General features: G+C 36.1%; 1 protein-coding gene across 1 annotated transcript in view; it reads right to left on the bottom strand.

The window, feature by feature from the left end:
- Positions 1 to 19,604, bottom strand: part of LOC120591213 (rho guanine nucleotide exchange factor 38-like) — a 99,709-nt gene that overhangs the window by 53,447 nt on the left and 26,658 nt on the right. Inside the window, exon 2 of the mRNA XM_039848820.1 lies at positions 16,353 to 16,548. Coding sequence (XP_039704754.1) covers positions 16,353 to 16,548 — 196 coding nt within the window. The remainder of the gene's footprint in view (positions 1 to 16,352; positions 16,549 to 19,604) is intronic.

Genomic DNA, 19,604 nt, shown 5'->3' with positions numbered 1-19,604 from the left:
TGAGAAATTCACCAAAAATGTTGTGCCTCTCAAATAAGCAGAAAGAGCAAGAAGATGACTAAAATAGGATATATGGCCTGCTAAAGCACACAGCTTATTATTATATATTTTTAAAATTCTAAATTCTTATTTATTTGCCTAGTTTTCCTAGGAAATATTGTCAATGACTACTAATAAGTCATCATAGATTTTTATTGTTATGATTATATTGAAATCTCACTTATCTCCTAATAGAGTTGGAGCTAATATTTTCATATACCAAGTTTAAGGTTTTGCTTAATGCCTGCTTAACAATACCCTCCCTCACACCACCCACAAAACTCCAAGACTAGGCAACACACATGCATCATTCTAGGGTAGTTTATTAAACAACCTATAGAATCACTTGACTGTGGAGAACACAAATATAATATAAAACAAGAACTTGGCCTTTAACTAATTCATAATTTTGTTACAGCCACAAATATGTTTGTAATTAAATAAGAATAAAAAAAATCAGCATTTGAAGGTAAATTAGCAACATTTATAAATTCCATGATTTTTAGAGTTAAAGAAGCCTTGTATCTAATCTAAAATCAATTTTTTAAATTGTGTATTGGGTTTGAGCTGATACCACGGTTTATGATGGACATTGTAGTAAATAAAATAATAGTTCTTATGATTAAGAAAGATATAGTCTAGAAGTAAAGAGTGGTTATTGAAGTCATAGGATAAATCAGTACTTTTCATTCTCTCCCTAAGACACTCCAACCGATGTCTGTATACTTAACCACTTAATGATTAAGTTACAGGTTTTCCAAAAACTAGTTATGTTCAACAGCAAACCTGATTATGTCAGTTGCATTTCTTATTGTAATGATAGTAATTTAATTAAACTTACATAAATTGATATTTTCATGAAAACTGCTTTAATGTTTTGAAATAATTTGATAAAATAAAGTTGCCAAAATATTGCCTCTACATTAGGAGTTGAATAATACAATTGTAAAATATTGAAGAGAAAATTATTCTAGAAAGAGTCGGCAAACAAATCTCTTTGTCATTCAAAATGTCAGTCAACATTTAAAACTAGTATACAAATACAATTACAATAAACTGTGACCTAAGCTGAGCATAAGACAGCCTAGAGGTCAGGCCTACCGGAGAAGTGACATAAATGAAATCTGAAAGAGAATATAATATCAGTCAAGAAGAAGGAAAAGTAGCTTGAGCAGAGGGAGTACATGTCTAAAGGCTTGGTAGCAAAAAAACATTTGAAAGAAGCTTAGTGTGATTGAAGTACAAATGTTAGAGCACATGGTAAGGGTGTGAGTCTAATGACATCATCAGGACACAAATCATGAAGGCCTAATTTAGGAATCTGGAATTTTTGAAACGGTGGGAAATTAATGAGAAATTTTAAATAAGAGTGACATGATCAAATTCTCTTCATAAGATTACTTTGGCCTCGGTAGAACCAGATTTCAAGGAAAAGGGTAGAGAGCAAACCTGAAGACAAGGAGACAGTGAAGTGGACCTAAACCTGGGCAGTCTGGTTGCTAGGGGAGAGATGGAGGCAGTTAAGCTTAGTCTAGTTGCCAAGAGGATAGAGAGAACTGAACAGATCAAAAGAAACCCAGGAGATAAAAAGCATGAACAATCAGTGGAGGGGGTAAAGGAGATAGCAAGTCAAAGCTGACTCTCAAATTTCTGACTGTTAACAAGAAGGGTTGTGGTGCTGTTGCAGAAAAGCAGATCAGTGAGAAACCAAGCACCATTCAGAGAGTTGGAGAACTCAGGTTTATTATGTCAGTGGTCCCAGAAGAGCCAGTGCTCTGAAGATCTGGGCCCTGAGCTCAGGGGCAATTTTGCTTTTATAGGGCTTATCCATGCTGTTACAGTTGGCATGGGTTGATTGGTTGATTTGCCCTCAGGCGGTTACAGACCATGGGAGTTGCTATGGGCTATGGGAAGTTACAGAGCATGAGATTTTCAGACAGGAACTTAGGCAATACATCTGTTATCTAGGCAGAACAATCAAAGGGGAGGGTGAGTCTTCAGTTGATTTCGAGATCACTCTGCCTTTCGGCCTATGCAGCAAGCATGTCTACAGAAGCAGAACAAAGAGCTAATTATAAGGTTAGCCTCTTGAGTGAAAATTCCTCTTCGGTGCAATTTAAAGAAATAGGAAAGAATGGGAAAAGAGCAGGCAGAGGAGATAAGGTGATAAATTCTACTCAGTTCTAGCTCATGATATGAAAAAGGAAGCGAATTTCTAGAGATTAAATTTTTCACCTTAAATAATAGATTGAGAAATTGAGTTTATACCTTTTGATCATCACCCTCTCCCTACCCAATCTGTCCCTTTCTAATGACATAGTATAAACACCACCTATAATTCTATCTAGAATTTTATTTCAGACAGATCATTGCCAAATCCCCAGATATGATTTTAAACGTTCTTTTATCCCTCTTCATGCAGTGTTTCATGTTCACCCCCATAAACCTAAAAATCTTGACTTGGCATTGCATTGAACCCTACTGACCTAAGTTTCACATGGTAAAATCTTTTATCAATTTCAATGGAAATCTGACCCACAAAAAGATAAATGGAGGAGGGCTTCTGTGAAATAGGTTGAAAATAATTGCATGTCAGACAGCTTTTGGCGAGAAGCCAGTGAAGTATTAAGTGAAAATGTGAAGAAGTAGTCCCTCCATTGCTCTGAATTTGAAAGCTCAAACATTAGGGCAGAGAAATATTTTATCCTCATTCAAAGGGCATGTGATTTATTTCCTCTGACTGCTAATTGCTGCAGAACGTTGAGAAGTGGATTTCAAAAAAGAGTTCAAAAAAGCTTACCTCGTTTGAAAACTACGTAAGTGGCATTGGTTTGAATTTACAGGCTCCTACAGTGATCGGCATAGCACAGCCAAAACATTAGGAGCTAAATAAATGGGTACATTCTGGAAGGGTCTTCATTTAAAGTCTTTAGCAGGAGAAGATGATGAAAAGAGTATAACTTTTAAGCCTTGAATAGAAAGGGGACTTTACTTGGTTAAATGCTCTCTGTATTTAATTTTTCTGTTATAATTGTTCTATTGTTGAGAATGTAAAATTTTGACTAGATAAGAACTACTGATTTTATCGATTTGTTCATTCACTCGACAAATATTTATTAAGTGCTCGTTGTTCCAGGCATTGTCCTAGATCAGTGGTTCTCAACCAGAAACTCTGTTCCTTGTACGTCGTGCCTAGGAATTCTTGGCAATGTCTAGGGTCATTTTTGGTTGCCACAGTTGTGGGGTGGGAGTGCTGCTGGCATTTAGTGGGTAGAGGCAATAATTTATCTATCCCAAAGTGTCTGTAGTGCAATGTTGAGAAATCCCCTTCTAGATACTGGCAATATAGTGATGAAAAAAAAAATCCAGGGAAAAACTTCAGCTTTTATGAAACATATTTTAGTGATGAGAGAGAAACAATAAACTGATTAATAAAGAAATACATAGCATATCAGACAGTGATAAGGCACTATAAAAGAAAATAAAGCAGATGGCGGGTAGTGGTTACTACTTTGTAGAGAGAAGTCAGGAAAGGCCTCAGTAATAAGGTGATTTTTGAGCAGAACCTGGAGAGAAAGAAGTCATGGTATGAACGAGGAATGATCCCATCACTGTCTTTATTTAAAAATTATAGCAGTTTGCCAATCATACATGAATTTAGGGTAAGGTAATTTGCGAACAAATTATCTGAGTGCCATTGCCTCTTTTTTCTTTTTTTTTTTTCACCAAAATCTTTATGCTGCTTTAGATAAAAGAGTATAAGATTTTCTATTTTTTATATATTTTAAACAAACGAAAAATGGAGTTGGCTTTCCTTACAACCAATTGAAACAGAATCTTTTAATTTAACTTAATCAACAGGTTCCAAACAATAAACACAAAACAGCCACACACCATATATCTGGCATGTATAAATATAGCACGGAAGTGTGTAGTACGGCACAGGTGTACACAGTGAATATGTGATTGGCTCTTACTACACATGATGTAATCTGAGGACAGGACAAGTCATCAGGGCTTAAACACAAACATAAACATGGAGACGGATATTTTGAAAATAAGATCAAATTGTGGTTTGAGTGTTTTGTTTGGTATGATTAATTTTGTTGTTGATAATTTGTTTGTACTTACAGGTACATATAGCAAAAAAAGATATAGGACTTGAGCTTTTTTAATAGGTTTATCTCAATTTAAAATTTTATTTGATTAATAATTCATTGAAAGAAAGTTTTTTGTTGGTTATACATATGAAAAATATATATGAAAAATAAATATATTTTTAAAAATTTGCTTACAACTGCAATGAAATGAAGTATCAGTTTCATCAGAGAAGTACTAGCTTTGTTTTCTAAGAATTCATTTATTAAAAGAAGTGTAATTTCACATCTTAATTTAATATTTTACTTCTACACAGAAATGCTCAGTATAAAGAAGCAAAAGCACACTAAGATTATAATTGCGGTATTTTAAAAAGACTCAGTAAGTTTTGAGTATTTCTAAAGCATTAACACCATTGAAACATAATGATAATCCTAAATGTCTGATTGGTGTGGCATTAACAAGCAAGTCAAAATCAAGGAGAGTATTTTCAAATATGGTATTATATTACACGTATAGAGTTCATTAACAGAAAAGAAGAAAATTACTTAGAATCTTTGATTAGCCTAGAATAAAAAATAATTTAATTTCTTTATAAAGAAATTTTAAAATTTTGAGGTGACATTCTGAGGGATAACATAAGGTCCTCCAATACCATGTAGATGTGAGTTCTGTATGCCCTTGCTAATAAGGGCAGAATTATAAAGGATGATCCAACAAAGACAAGAAAAATGAGATATGATAAAAATTGATAAGTAATTTCCTTGTCTGATTTAGATCCGTACCCAAGCACTGTCACCCTGAAGCCAGTGAAGACCTTCCTTATCCAATCAGAAAAACTGCCACACCATCCATTTATTGTTTATGCATTCATTCACTTACTCACTCACCAAACATAATTACTGAGTACAAGCCAGCCTTTTCCTAGGTACTGAAGATACAAATGTTCCTGTCTTTGAGAAGTTCGACCAAATGAAAGAGACATTGGCATGTAAATAATGATATGAGAAATGTTTAGAGGATGTGATACAGAAATATCTTTGGGGTATAATGACTCAGTAGGATAGACTTGAAAAGATGAGTTGGAGTTTATAAAGCAACCAGGATAAGAGCGAGCATTCCAGGCTGAGGAAACGGCATGCATCAAGGCATGTCAGTCTAAAGTAAGACTGTTAGGCCAGAGATGAGACTAGAAAGTTGGAGACAGGTTGTAGGAGGCTTTATACCCATTTTAATGTTTTAACCTAGAGTCTTCAAACTTTATTAATATTTTGTATCATAGTAAAATATGTATAACAAAATTTACCATGTTAACTATTTTTAAGTATGCCGTTCAGCTGCATTAAGTACATTCACATTGTTGTAAAACTATCATCATTATCTATCCAGAATTTTTTCATCTTCCCAAAGGAACTCTACACATTAAATAGTAACTCCCTACTCTCCTTTTCCCCAGCCTCTGGCAACCTCTATCTACTGTCTATCTCTATGAATTTGACTACTCTAGATATCTCATGTAAGTGGAATCATAGAATATTTGGCCTTTTGTGTCTGGCTTATTTTACCTAGCAAATGTCTTCAAGGTCCGACCATGTTGTAGTATGTGCCAAAAATTTATCTCAAACTTTATTGATTGTGTATCAGCTAAACTGTTTTAAGCATACACTCGCAATATATGTATAGTATGTATCATGTACATTAGAAAGCATACAAAAAAAATAAATATTTTTAAAGGATAAAACTGAAAATAAACTTAATTTTCCTTTTTATAATGGGTTGTCTTGAAAAGCCCCTGGGGTATATATACCTCTCTTTGGATACAACGGCTATAAAACATGGAGAAACATTGAGAAGTATTAAACAGAGTAGCACCTCGGTTTGACACTCTGATCTAGTTTCTCTTCGAACATCTCACCCTGTTGTGTACTCTGTAGAGAGTGATGAGGAGCAGATTTCAAAGACTAGATCATTCAAAAAATCAGATTTGTGTTTTTTAGAGTGGAATATTCTAGTGAACCTATAAAGCATACGCCTCATTTCTTGCAATTGCATGTCTTTCTAATGTCCATCCACATAAAACATAAAACATTTTGTTGAAAAGCATAAAATAATACAACTCTTGGAAAGTACTTGTTGGTCACTGTTATTTCAAGATCACAGATAAATGTACTAGTAGAACTTACGGGTCTTTTGATGGTTTTGAGTATTCTTCAAAATTTTACCAAAATCAGTCAGTTCCTTAAAAACAAACCATAAAACAGGTGCTGCTACTGAAAACTAAGGTTAGAAAAGTGGAGACTGCATGGTGGCTGAAAAAGCATAGACCTTGGAACCAAGTAGACCTCGGTAAAACTCTGACTTCACCACTTACTAGCTAAGTGACCACTGGGCAAGTGTCTAAAGCTTTCTTAAACTTAGTTTTATCATCTAGAAATGTATGACAATAATGTCTTTTGCAAAGTCGTTAAGAGAATGAATTGACATAATGTATCTATAAGTTTAATACAAGTGCTCACTTGGTGTTAGTACCATCTTTTTCATTTAGAAATTCCAAACAGGAAAAGCAGTTTTATGACCTTGTTCCACGTTCTAGGACATGTTTAAACTCTACCTAGATTATCCTCTGCCCCCTCAAAAATCCAAATTGGATTTCAAAATTCAGCTTTCAATGTCTCTTCTTTTGACAGTATAGAGGTAAAATTAAGCTCTTTCTTATCACAATTTCTATTTTCCTTTATTTGTGTCTCTAATAGAATAATAACCACTAATACATGGTGGCTTCTGTGATGAGCTGACAAGTTCCCCTTCAGGAATAAAGGATGTATGTCCCAGCTTCTGGGAGTACCACCAGCAGACAGACTCTATTTAGAAATTGTCTCAGCTAAGAGCACCTCTCAAGTCATGCTCCCTTCCTAAGGTGACCCCATCCAACAATTGAATGGTCATATAAGGGCCCAGGTCCTTCACATCACTGAGGATAACTCTGAAGGATCATCTCACATTTAGAACTCAACTTAGAGTTTGCTAAGTCTTCCACTGAGACCACATCACATTGCCTCATCCCTTCCCTTTTCTTTCCTAGGTTGTAATCACAAGAACATTCCCTAATAAACCTCCTCTATCCTTATCTCCATCTCAGAATCTGCAAACCACAATCCAGCCCAAAGCCATATCTTGGGCACTTATTACATTGCTACAATTGTAGGTTCACTGCCTGTTTCACTCAAACGATTGGGTTTCCTTCTGCTTTATTTTTATGTTCTCAGAATCTGGTCAATACTTGGCACATATGAATACCTAGCAAATGCTAGTTGAATAAATTCATTAAAACTAAGATCTTATTTTGTTTGGCCAAGAAATTCTTTTCATTTTCTTGTTTAATTAAATTTATTTACATTTTTTCTTTCTTCATAGAAAAATAATTTAGAGCAGTTAACCTCAGAAATGATTATGATTAAGAGGCGGGGGGAGGAGGGGGAGTAAGGAAAGGGAATTAACAGAATTGTAAAGGCAAATATACCAATTATAAGGGTCAATATAGTTGTAATTAGTCATTGAATATCTTTTAATCATTGAGTAAGAAATTATTGATCTGAGCATCTACCAGATACTAAGTGCTAAAATAAAAGTAAGGCTCTATCCCCAAGGAGAATTACATTCAAGTGGAAGAGGGAGACAAACATAGAATATAGTAGCATAATTTCAGAGAAAAATAGGTAGTATGAAGGCCCCTGAAGGGGATCATAACAAAACACCCCAAAAGATGAATCTGAACAAACAAACCTCACTAAACTAACCCTTATCTTCCATGAGTCTTCCCCACATATTTCCTATTCACCTTCCCATGATTTAATATGTCCAGGCCAAGCCCTTTTCATTTGTCCTGTCACATCTTCACAACTTCTCATTCTTTGTTAAAATGGTAATATAATCCCCTGGGTCTGTTTCTTTATGATTTTCACTTCCTTCTATGAAGCCCTCCCTCTATGCCATGTAAAAATATTAACATCAAATAAAATGTATATGTTTTTTCCCCTGTTAATCTTTCTTCTATCAGCTCAACTCACAGGTTCTAGCCACAGGACCTAACAGAATAAAGGAAAAGTCTTTCCTCCCCTATACCACTGTAGGTAGGACGCTCAGAGATGGGCTCTCTAAGAAGGTGAGCAGAAATCTCAATTTTGAGAATCCATACTCACTAATATTTGAAGGAAGAAACTTTAAGGCAGGGAAAAACTAATAGACCAGGCATTAAGTAAAAATTTGACTCTAAATCTTCAGGCAGCTAAATATAGTACATTTCTTGTTTTTCTGGGGGAACGTGTTCTAATTCTTAAGAGGAACCAACGTTTTCCCTTGAATAAAATTGAATGGCTCGAGGAGAGGTAAACAATGTCTTCATCAACTATTTCACAACAAAGACAGAAGAAGAAATCTGTGAAAACTTTTTTCAGTGACACTGGAGACCTAACATTAAGACATATTCAGGAAAGACAATTTCTGTGAGGGCTATAATGACTCAGTGTGCTTAGAGCAGTAGCTGGATGACATGACCTTTACGTTTTTCTTCTTTAAGTAAGAACTGAATGTCAGATAGTCAAGATTACATTCTCTATCAAAGGCCTCGGTGTAGGTATCTTAGAGTATTCATTTATTTTCTCATTCATTAATCAAGAAAGAAATTGTTCAGAACAACCTGGCACAAAGGCTTTTAATCATAACACTCTATTTTCCTGCTGCATTTAAAACTCACAATTTAGGCTGACTTCACAGAATTCTGATGAAATATCACCTACCGAGATAAAAGAGCTGCTTGTTTCCAACATATAATTCCATTCTTTTCATTTGCAAATGCATACACCACCATCTCCACCTCCAGCCTCCACTCTATCTCCTTTGCTATAGAATAGAGCTTTCAAGTTTGGGGATGTATATTAAGTTTTATAGAGATGCAAATAAATAAGTGAATACAGGTATAAAATTAAAGAACTAGTATCAAGATATTCAAACAAGTGGGAAATGAAGATCATTAAGCTATTACTATAGAAGCAGGTTTGCTTAATCTGTTTATAATTTTGTTTCCTGACAATTAAACAACAATAAAGAAGCGTTTATTAAACAGTAACACTCTGGCAGGGAAATGTCAGTAATTCCAAAAAAAGAATGTATATTCCAAAGTGAAAAATTAGGCAAGTCAAGCTTTACCATAATAGTAGAGGAATGTCACCACATTATACAACATGCTGCAACTATCACATTGCTTTGACTTCTTCTTACTAGTAAGCCACACAGATAAAGAAAGCATCCACTAAATCAATGAATTATGTGCATTCTATTTTGCAAATATTTAAATCATCTGAGTTCAAATCCAAGCTCTACCATCTTAAGGAGTTAAAGACATCCACCCCCAAAAATGCCACTTTGGTATATTGATTATTTTGAGCTGAGGACACTTGAAAATCAACAGATCTTCTCTTCCTTCTGCCTAAGGACAGATCTTCTAAAAGAAACAGTTGTCATCAGTCCCCTTACTTGGATTTTCATCAGCCAGGAAATACTGTTGTCACAAAAGAGAAGACTAGAAGCCGACACCACAACCATATTTTGTCACAAATTATATTTCCCATCTATTCTTGTAAGGGTTCATTCATCTTTCATAAAATTATTTATTCTTCCCTAAGTGGCCTACCTTCCTCTTCCCCTCCCCTTCCCCTATAAAGATGGTATACAAGCTCTCAAATCACCTGTTTTTGGATATTATTCACTTTGGCTTTCCTGTAATGCCTCTGAGCACTTAATATTAAACATTTGTATACTTTTATTCCTTTTCTCCTGTTAATCTGCCTATTGTCAGTTTATTTCATAGACCCAGCTATCAATCCTGGGAGGGTGCAGGGAAAGACTTTCCTCCTCTACACACCTATTTTCAGCTGTAAAACCAGAACTGACAAGGTGTTTGTGTTAAATAACGTGTGAAAGCCCCTGGACCAGCATAGCAACTAGCAGATAACAATCACTCAGCTGTTCCTTCCCTTCCTTCCCTCCCCTCTCACTTTCCACAACCACGTAAAGAAGGGCAATACCCTGAACACAGGTTACAGCCCAAACCACTCACATGTAGCCTTCCTTGAACGTACAATTGGAGGCCAACACACCATGTCTACATATTTGAAAGTTATAAGTGAAGCTGGCAAACTGTCAAAATGTTATTTCTTTCTGTGTTGATAAATATACCTTCATAACAATTCGGAAGACCAAGTTCGAATTTAGATTTCTTAGGTCCCTCAGAGTTTCATGCCAAAATTTGGCAGGAGGCCCTGGGGCACACGTACCCTAATCCTGAGGCCAGTATCCTTAGTCTTCCCTCCACCAGCACTGTCCCACCCACAGGGGTCTGGTAGGCAGGGTGTTAACACCCCAGAGCAATTGAGCTCCAGACATGCCTCTATAATCAGCTGTCCCTCAGGCACACCAGGAACCACTAGGGGAAACAATGGGATTAGGAAGACTTCTTGGAGGCCTTGGAGCCAGTATTTGGGAAAATGTCATGTTCCCAGATACCCTGAACTTAGTCTACAAATGAGAATAGGGGTCCCAGGTTGTCGGCAACCTTGGCCCCAAGGACTCCCTCACTACTTGGAGGACCGGGGCCTGCAGAAGGATGCTCTAATGTCTAAAGCACAACCTAAAGCCACATTTCGCCTGGTTTTAACAGTGATGCAGCTTACAAGTTAAGCAATTCTTGCAGTAATTCAATCTTCACCAAGAAATCAATAGCCACAAAAATACTGAATTAATATAATTATGGTATCAAGTAATTCTATGAAAAGAGGATTTTTTTTTCTGTCCTGTCTCACTGGAAACAAAGATGAATCTAGCTTGGATGCTTTTCTCTCACCCATCTTTTTCCCAGCTATGTCACTATTTTAAACTACATTCTATCCATGCTTAGTACATCTGAGTTCTCCCTCTCCCTCCCCCTCTTTTTTCCTTCCATTCCTCCCACCTTCTTGATTTTTTTTCATTTTGTATATAATTAAAAACTGTCCGCTATCTTAAAAAAGTTATAACTAGAGTCACATCAGTCAAACCTAGGAGGAAAAACTTTTCCTATCACAATGTGGTCATAATGAAATAGCTCAAACTTTCTCAACTTCTGAGACTCGTACTTTATTTCACTTATATGACTTTTTTAAAACCTGCAAAATACCATTACTAAAAAAAAAAAAAAAAAAGGAAAGTAATATATCATATTTCTTTTTGGTTTCTATGCATGGGACGAGACAGAAATTACTTAGTTTTAAAATCGCCTTGACATTTATAAAGATTTTACCTTCAAACTATGAAACACATTTTATTTGTATTGGTGTCACATTACTGATCCAAGCACTTCCCGCTTCATTATAGGGTGCATGGAGGCGGAGCGAGAGGAAGGAGTGACATAATACTAACAGAACAACAGGGAGGAACAAAAAGGGCTTGTAGCACTGGGTTAGAAACACGCACAGACAGCTGGACAACTCATTTTATTTCATCTTTCATTGCATCTTGAACAAAATCACCAGACCTTCAGTGTGAGCCACTTCTACTCACAGATTGGTCTGTGTTCCTAAAAATCATTATTAATTAAATGTCTTCATATTTTTACAAGTCTAAATTATTATTTGAGCCATCTGATCGCAAACTGCAAAATATGTTATTCTGTACAAAGTTCATGTGGTAGAGTGGTTCCTTATGGTCACTATAGTGAGAAAACTTTATGCTTTCATAAAACAACCAATCAATTCTTTCTTCATGAAAATGATGATAGCCTTTGCCAAAAAAAAACAAAAAACAAAAAAAGCCCAAAAACCTATTATAAATTGGAGATGAGATTTTTGACTTGTGTGATCAGCAACAGTAATGACATTTTATATGCACTCTCACTCTTTCACTTGATAATTGATAAGCAAAAATATGCATTGGCCAAAAAATTAACTGGAGGCTTAGTACGGCCACTGTCTTAGTCAGTTTGGGTTGCTATAACAAATATACCATAGAATGGATGTCTTAAACAATAAAGATTTATTTCTCACAGTTCTGGAGGTAGAGAAGTCCAAGATTAAGGTGCTGGCAGACCTGATGTCTGGTAAGGGCCCCCTCACATGGCAGAGAGGGAGGAAGATCACTCATGTCTCTTAGTATAAGGGCACTAATCTCATTCGTGAAGGCTCCACCCTCATGACCTAATTATCTCCTAAAGACCTCAGCTCCTACTGTCATCACATTCAGGATTAGTCTTCGATATATGAATTTTAGGGATACATAAACATTCATCCCATAGCATCCACACTGAGAGAAATTCTATGTCAGTAATATTATATAGGGTTTTTAGGAAAAGGCTTAATGTTAATCAATAAACTTTTCATAAAAAGATATTTAACCATTACAGAAATATGTCTCAAGTATACACACACAACTATATCTATATCTCCATGCAGTAGATAAATTAGATAGATCATCTGCATATATCCAGAAACAGTTGTGCATAGCTGTTTTAATCAGGCATATTTCTAAGATAGAATTCACACGTATAATCGTATACAAAATCATTTCCCAGAAAAAGAAATTTGACAAATCAGCCAGTAAATTTCCCCAACTTTGATCACTCTCTGTGGTTTCCATTAAAATGGCAACCAGAAATTGAGCTAGCTTGGAAGCTAAGATGATGTACTCACATTTTAAATAGGAGTGAACTGAGGTATGGTCTGGCATGCTTTAAAATATAGAGTCAGAAATGAAATAAGCTTCCACTAAGAATTATTTGTTATGTAGGCAATAGGCAATTCTGCACATCTTAATCTCTGCTATGTTTATTTCTTTTTAATTGAAGAATCATCTTTATTCATGGAGACGTATGCTTCACATATGAAAATACAAGGGCTCTAATTCAGGTCTTGATGCCTTTCCTCACACTGATTCCCTGCCTAGATGAGATCATTCCAGTTATTCGTCATTCTGTTCGAAAGTTACTGAGTGCTCACTGTGTGCTGGATACTTCTAAGTGCAGAGATGGAACAGTTAACAAGATAGACAGGGTCTCTGTCATGGAGTGGAGGGAGAGTGATGGGACAGGAGATAAAAGTCAGAAATCAGCAATAAATGAAAAACTGAACAACAGAATTTTAGACAATGATAAGTACAATGAAGAGGTTAAAACACTCTTCTCTCTCCATTCTGCACCTTCTTTCTCATTCCCGCCTTATCATCTCTTAATGTTTTCTAACAACCTCCTCCACCCAATCCTAAACAGACCATTTCCTTCTTTTGTGGACCCACTGATCCCACCTCCACTTCTATCCTGTGACTTTATCACATTTGTTTATCTGTCTTATCTTTCCCAATGAGACTTTAAGCCCTAATAAAGTAAACGGCAGGCTTTTTTTTTTTTTCCTCCATAATGATTTTGTAGATGTTATTTCTTGGCACATATTCTAGTTACATATTTATATAACATTTTCAGTAAATTAACTGAACAAATCTGTTGAAGAAATAAAGAATCCACTAACAGTAGACTGCTATGGAACTATTTGTGTACAATTTGAAGCTTGGTAGGATTAATTTATCTGATGTTATCACAATCTTCTATAAAGATTTTATGATATTCTCATTAAAACCATGTTCTATTGTTTAATCTAGTAGCTTTCACCCACTGTATCTTTTTTTTTTTTTAATTATGATTTTGGATTCACAGTATTAAAGTGATATCTGTCAGAAATTGAATTCAACAGGTATATAGTAAGAGTAGGAGGCAAGGCCTGGGGCATCAGAGAAAGATCTTATATTTCCCAGAATCTTATATTTCCCAGAGAATTGTAATACTCTGATAGCAATGTAGCCCTGACAACCGACTGAATAATTTGAGGCTGCCTTCCAGTATTATTCCAGGCCATCTATTCGAGCCCTCTAACCTGCTCAAGTCTTTATTCAAGGCCTTCCAAGAAACTACCAGTTGTAAGGCAGGGAGAGGAAAAACTCTAGACATTGCAATAATAAATAGCTTTTTAAAGGTGATTATGACTCATCTGCATGTTAATGGATATAGTAGGATGGGAGTGCAAACACACAGAATCGATAACTTTGAATTTTAATGACAAAATGCCTTCTATTGTTGCTAAAGCAGTTACAGAAATATTGTACTAAAAGCTCTATTGGGCATTAGATATCAGACTTGGATTTTATTAAGAGTTACGGCTAAAAAAAAAATGTTACTTATCAGGAGACCAGCCTGTCTCTACAGCCCTGCCATGCTCCTCTTCATTCCCTGATGATTTTTCTCCAGCATAGCCAGTTCTAGGGATATAACTTAACTCCTGAGTCTTTCCTTCTACTTTCAAAGACAGAATACAACAGAGTACAGGAAAATCAAAAACCAAATGAAGCGCACAAGAAACCTGAGGTCTTCTGTAAAGTAACCAATAAACATTGGCTGTATTTTGTGGCCGCAGGCTTATTTTTTTAGTTTAGTAAGTACATAGGGAAAAGTATTTTCCATTTTTATTTTGCTAATGGAAAATCTGAACCAAAAAGATGTGAATTAGTGAATCTCAGACAGAAAAAAGAAAAATTATTTGAGATAAAGCAGTGCGCTTTTCCTGAATTGCTATTATGGTCTCCATCAAAGGACAGAAAATAGTTGAAATAGCTTAGTAGACTAGGAAATCTGGCTTAATAGAGGACAAGTCCTGTTCTATCATCATAATACCAATTAGTCTGAAAAATAAAAATAACTACTATTTATTGAGCACATACTGTGTGTCAGCCAAAATACTAGGTGTTTCATGTAATTTTCTTATTCCATCTCTTAACAATACTATGTGGTAAGAATCATTATCTCACTTTCACAGGTAGGAACACTGAGGCTCAGAAATTTTAAGTAATTTACTCAAAGTCTTATAGGTAATAAATTGAAGAAACAGGATTGGAAACCAAATATGTATGACTTTAAAATTTGCATTCTTCCTAGTGTATCCAATTCTTTGAGAAAAATTAATTTCAAAGATTAAATAATACTCCTTCCCCATTTTTAAAAATATTCTTTAAGGACAAGACATGACTCTGAATTTTAATTTAATTTCTAAACTATCAAGATTTTTTAAAAAGCTTTAACTCACAGTAGGAATCTTTAAAGATTTAATTTAAGTGCAATTAACTTATTTAACTTAATTTTCATAACTAAGTGCAAGCACATTTTTGAGGAAAGCGGCATGCTAAGTACAGGCTTGTCCCATTGGTCTTTCTAGCCTCCTTATAGTTTATCAGTCCAGCGTGACACTCGTGGTGGGATTATGAAAGCTCAAACACAAAATGTGCTCAAAGAAGAGAGACAGGTTCTGGAGGATCACATGACAGATATGGCAGTGGATACTTAAAACGGTGCACAATATCAACATAAATTGAAGTTTTCTAGAACTAGTGACCTTCAAGAGAAAGAGAGAAAAAAAAAGAGAAGGTAGATGAAAAAGAATAGAAATTCAGGGCCTGAAACAGAAGACGTGTTATAATAACTATGCCAAATTATCTCATGACCATTGCAAAATAAACTGAAATTATTTCCTCAAAAGTCATTCAATCCAACCATGCTAAATATTTCTTACTGTATTTGGATGTTATTCAATTCACTGTAAAAGAATGAACACCTGCGTGATTTTCAACAAATTCTACTATACCATCCCACCGACGATAGCACTCGTTTTTCGCAGACATGATTGTAGTTTCATGCCCCTATTTAAGATAACCACAATCATAGGTCAGTGCCATTATCTAGACAGATCTCATGGTGTGACACCTAATACCTATTTATTGAGATAAACTCTCTTTTGTAGGTTTCTAAATCATTTGCTTTCTAGCACTTCCCACTTCTTAAGTTGTATGGAGGAGGGGAAAGAAGGGAGGAAGGTAGCAGAAAAAATATTGCTCTCATCAGGAGAAAAATGGTATTAATAATTCGAAATTGGCTCTTTAACTATTGAAGCACATAATAGCTTTTTCCGGTAATTTATGAATTACATTTGCTTTCATTTTCTTATTTTTCTTATTTTTCTCATTTTCCTCTTATAGAGGATGTAATATTCGATGTTCTTCCCTGCCTTATGTGTTTTCTTTGCAATCGGAAGATTAAGAGGAAAGAAGCTGAGAGAGCAGTAACCTGGGACAATTGGCTGCTCTTGGGTTACCTTGTAATTTTTGGTTGTATTCGGTCCTGTCAGAATGGCTCCTCCTCAAGGTCCCGGAGTGGTCCCCAGAAATGCTGCTCTCCACCACAGTGTCAGTCTTCCTTCTCTCCAGCATATAGAGTCTGGACCTCAAGAAGATCAGGTTCTTTTTCTTGGTGCCCATGTTTTCTTTCCCAGTGGCTTCTTTGGGCTCCATCTGAAGCAAAGACAAGCTTGAGAGGCTTTCAGGCAATGGCTTGTTGCTAAAATGCCTCAGGGCGAGGGTTAAGGCCACTGGACTGGACTGCCCAGTTTAACTGCCCCCTTCTAACTAAACGGCTTCACTCCAGGGTTACCTGGCTGTGACTGCCACCTCTACGGAGTCCCAGAGCCACACCTCTATGAGGTCATTCTTTTTTATACCTAGAATCCAACGGGGGAAGTTGCCACCTGTTACCTGAGAGACCTGCAGCACAGAGCTAGGCAAAGCAGGGACTGCGCTATCACATGCTGCCGAAGCAAACAAAAATCCCATTGTGTGGGGCGAGGGCTGGGGGGTGGGGATGAGGAGAGAGAACAAGGTGAGGCAGGGAGGAAGGGAAGTGCACGAGTGTAACCTGTAGCTTATGGATTTAATGTGCACCTAAGGGTGTGTACAGGTGTGCCCAAGGCACTGCCTTGTGATCTGCTGCCTGGAGGCAGATGTAGGCTGTGTGTGACCTTTAGCTAGAGTCACTCACATGTGACCGTGGAGTTAGTGTGAGGCTAAGAGAATTTGCATTTACATCAGGGGATACAGAATCATTTTTAAGGATTACTGTGTGCACTCAGTCATGCTTCTACATCTAAACACTGAGCATGCAGAGATTATTACTAAAAAACATACTTGCGAAACCCTAATCTGCATTCCTGAGGAAGCAAGGATTCCAGTTGAGAGAGGTCTGGCCACAGGCACAGGAAGATAAGAGAATGTCCAAAGACGCCTACCTGGGGCCCTTTCATTTCTCCCTTTCTCCTGCTACCCTTGCCTGAAATTAGTCCTTTCATGTCCCAGCCCTGTCCTGAGTCCTAGTCCTTAGAAAAGTAAACACCATGTTTGGTGTGATTTTTATAAGATCTTTTCCTCATCTCTTTTGCAGATGGAGTGAAAAAATGCAACTTGCCTTAGGAAAATAAGAGGAAAAACGTTTGAAACTGAGAAGAGACATATAGAAAGTAGAAGGGATGGGGACAAGGACTGGGAGGGAGAAAGGCAAATAGTGATGGGACTTCCATTAATTTTTTTGTTGTTTTTCCATGTACTCACAGAGATTTCTCAAGGGGAAAGTTCTCAGAAGCTCTGGGGATGTGCTGAGTGGTTCGTATGCCCTCGTTAAAGAAAAGAGAGACCCTAAGGAGGAAAATAGGTTCTTTTTTCCTGTAAAGGGAATGCCAAAATTCAGCTTTGTGTTACCCATTTTGAATCATGGTTAACTCTTGTTAGACAAGGTTTATAGATGTGGAAAAAGAGACAAAACCCTTTTTTTTTTTCCCCAATTAAGAATGTGTGGGCTGAATACAATTGGCACAATTATCTTAAAAGATAAATGACAAATCTTCACCCACTATAGAGACGTCTGTATATAGCTTGGCATATCGAATGGCTTTTATTTAAAATAATTGATAGTCTTTTTTAAGCAAGCCTTTCCAAGTACATTTAATAAATGCTTTTAAAGGCACATTCACCACTAAGGTATAAAATGAGTTTTTCCAATTTATGTTTAAAATGTCTCAATTGTATTCTAATATTATATATATAGATATATATATATAAAATAGGTTTTGTGTATTTACTAGTTACTAACAGATGTACATTATTAGACATAGTCTATTGCAAAATTGTACAATTAATACTATAGGACTTACAGGAAATATGGGGTTAGGGACACAGCACTCAAAAATTTTGTCAGCGACCCATAAAAAAAAAGAAAGAAAATGAAAAATAATGGCAGCACAATTTTACATGTAATAATAATTAAGAAATATACAAATACTACAATAAATATGAAACTTTATCTTGAAAGAGAACAGAAAGTTTCTTTTAGAAGTGGGCCTTATAGGGTCTTAGCTTATGAGTCATAGCAAAGTGATAGAAGAAGAGGTATTAGAAATCAAATGAAAATGTATACTGCTAGATGTGGACAGGCGTGGCTAGGACCACAGGTGGTAAACTGAAGTCTCTGGTCACTTGGAGGGTTGTACATGTGTGAGTTTCGTGTACTCTTTTTTGCCTCAGGGCACCTGGATACAGTTTTTTTTTTTGCATTCACCTAGTATTTCAAGTGGATGAAATCACACATAAGTAAATTTAAAACTGTTTTATGCTCAAACAGTTCCTTGTTGTTGGAACAAATTTGTGTTTTCAAAACAAGCATTATAGCAGAATTGACTGTAGCAGCTTTATTATATTTTAAATTTTCATCAATTAAGAAGATACCTAGCATAGCTACTATAAATTCAATAGTAAATCTACATTTTATTTATTCACAATAATTCCTATGTCAACTTTAAAAATAAGAGATAGATTATTTTAAAGCTGTCTTTTAAACAACCAGTGAGTGGGGTTATCACTGTTAGTTGCTTTCTCAGTATTCATTCCCACCACCTCCCACCCCATGCCATTCCTTGCCAACAGAGCCATATTGCCTTGTTTTGTTCAAGGCAACATTAGGCTTCATCAGTCATAATGATAACTTTATTTTCTATTTTTCTAGTTCCTCTTGCCACTAGGCTGTCCATGTAATCCCAGACCTGGCAAATGAGACCTCGGGGGTAGTCTATTATAATGAGGGGTAGGGTATTAATTGATTAAACATGATATATGTCACCTCTGGAAAAGTGTTAAGAATTGGCATCTGGTTTACTCTAGCTTTCTTTCTCTCATCCATGGTGACTGTTAAGTCTAGGCAGTGGCTCCTCCATCAGGATGAGTTCTAGATTGTGGATGCCTCAAATTAGAGCCCTCAGCTCCCTGTAATGGTTGCATAGTTTGAGCATGAAAGAATTCTTTGCTGCTTTAAACCACTGAGATTTGGGCTTTTATGATTATGATTATGATTACTACTACTACTACTACTACTACTACTACTACTACTACTACTTTAGCATAATGTACACTCTCCTTGTTAACAGAGGGTATAGGTTAAATGACACCAAACTTTTTTCAAACCCAGCATTTACGATTTGCAGATTCTTAAACTCGGGTTGCTATTAGACTGTAAAACTCCTAATTCC

This window comes from Pteropus medius, unplaced genomic scaffold (assembly GCF_902729225.1).
Source record: "Pteropus medius unplaced genomic scaffold, Ma_sr-lr_union100, whole genome shotgun sequence".
NCBI classification, from domain to species: domain Eukaryota; kingdom Metazoa; phylum Chordata; class Mammalia; order Chiroptera; family Pteropodidae; genus Pteropus; species Pteropus medius.
The sequence above is the reverse complement of the archived record's forward strand: the minus strand, read 5'-3'. Positions and strand labels throughout refer to the sequence as shown.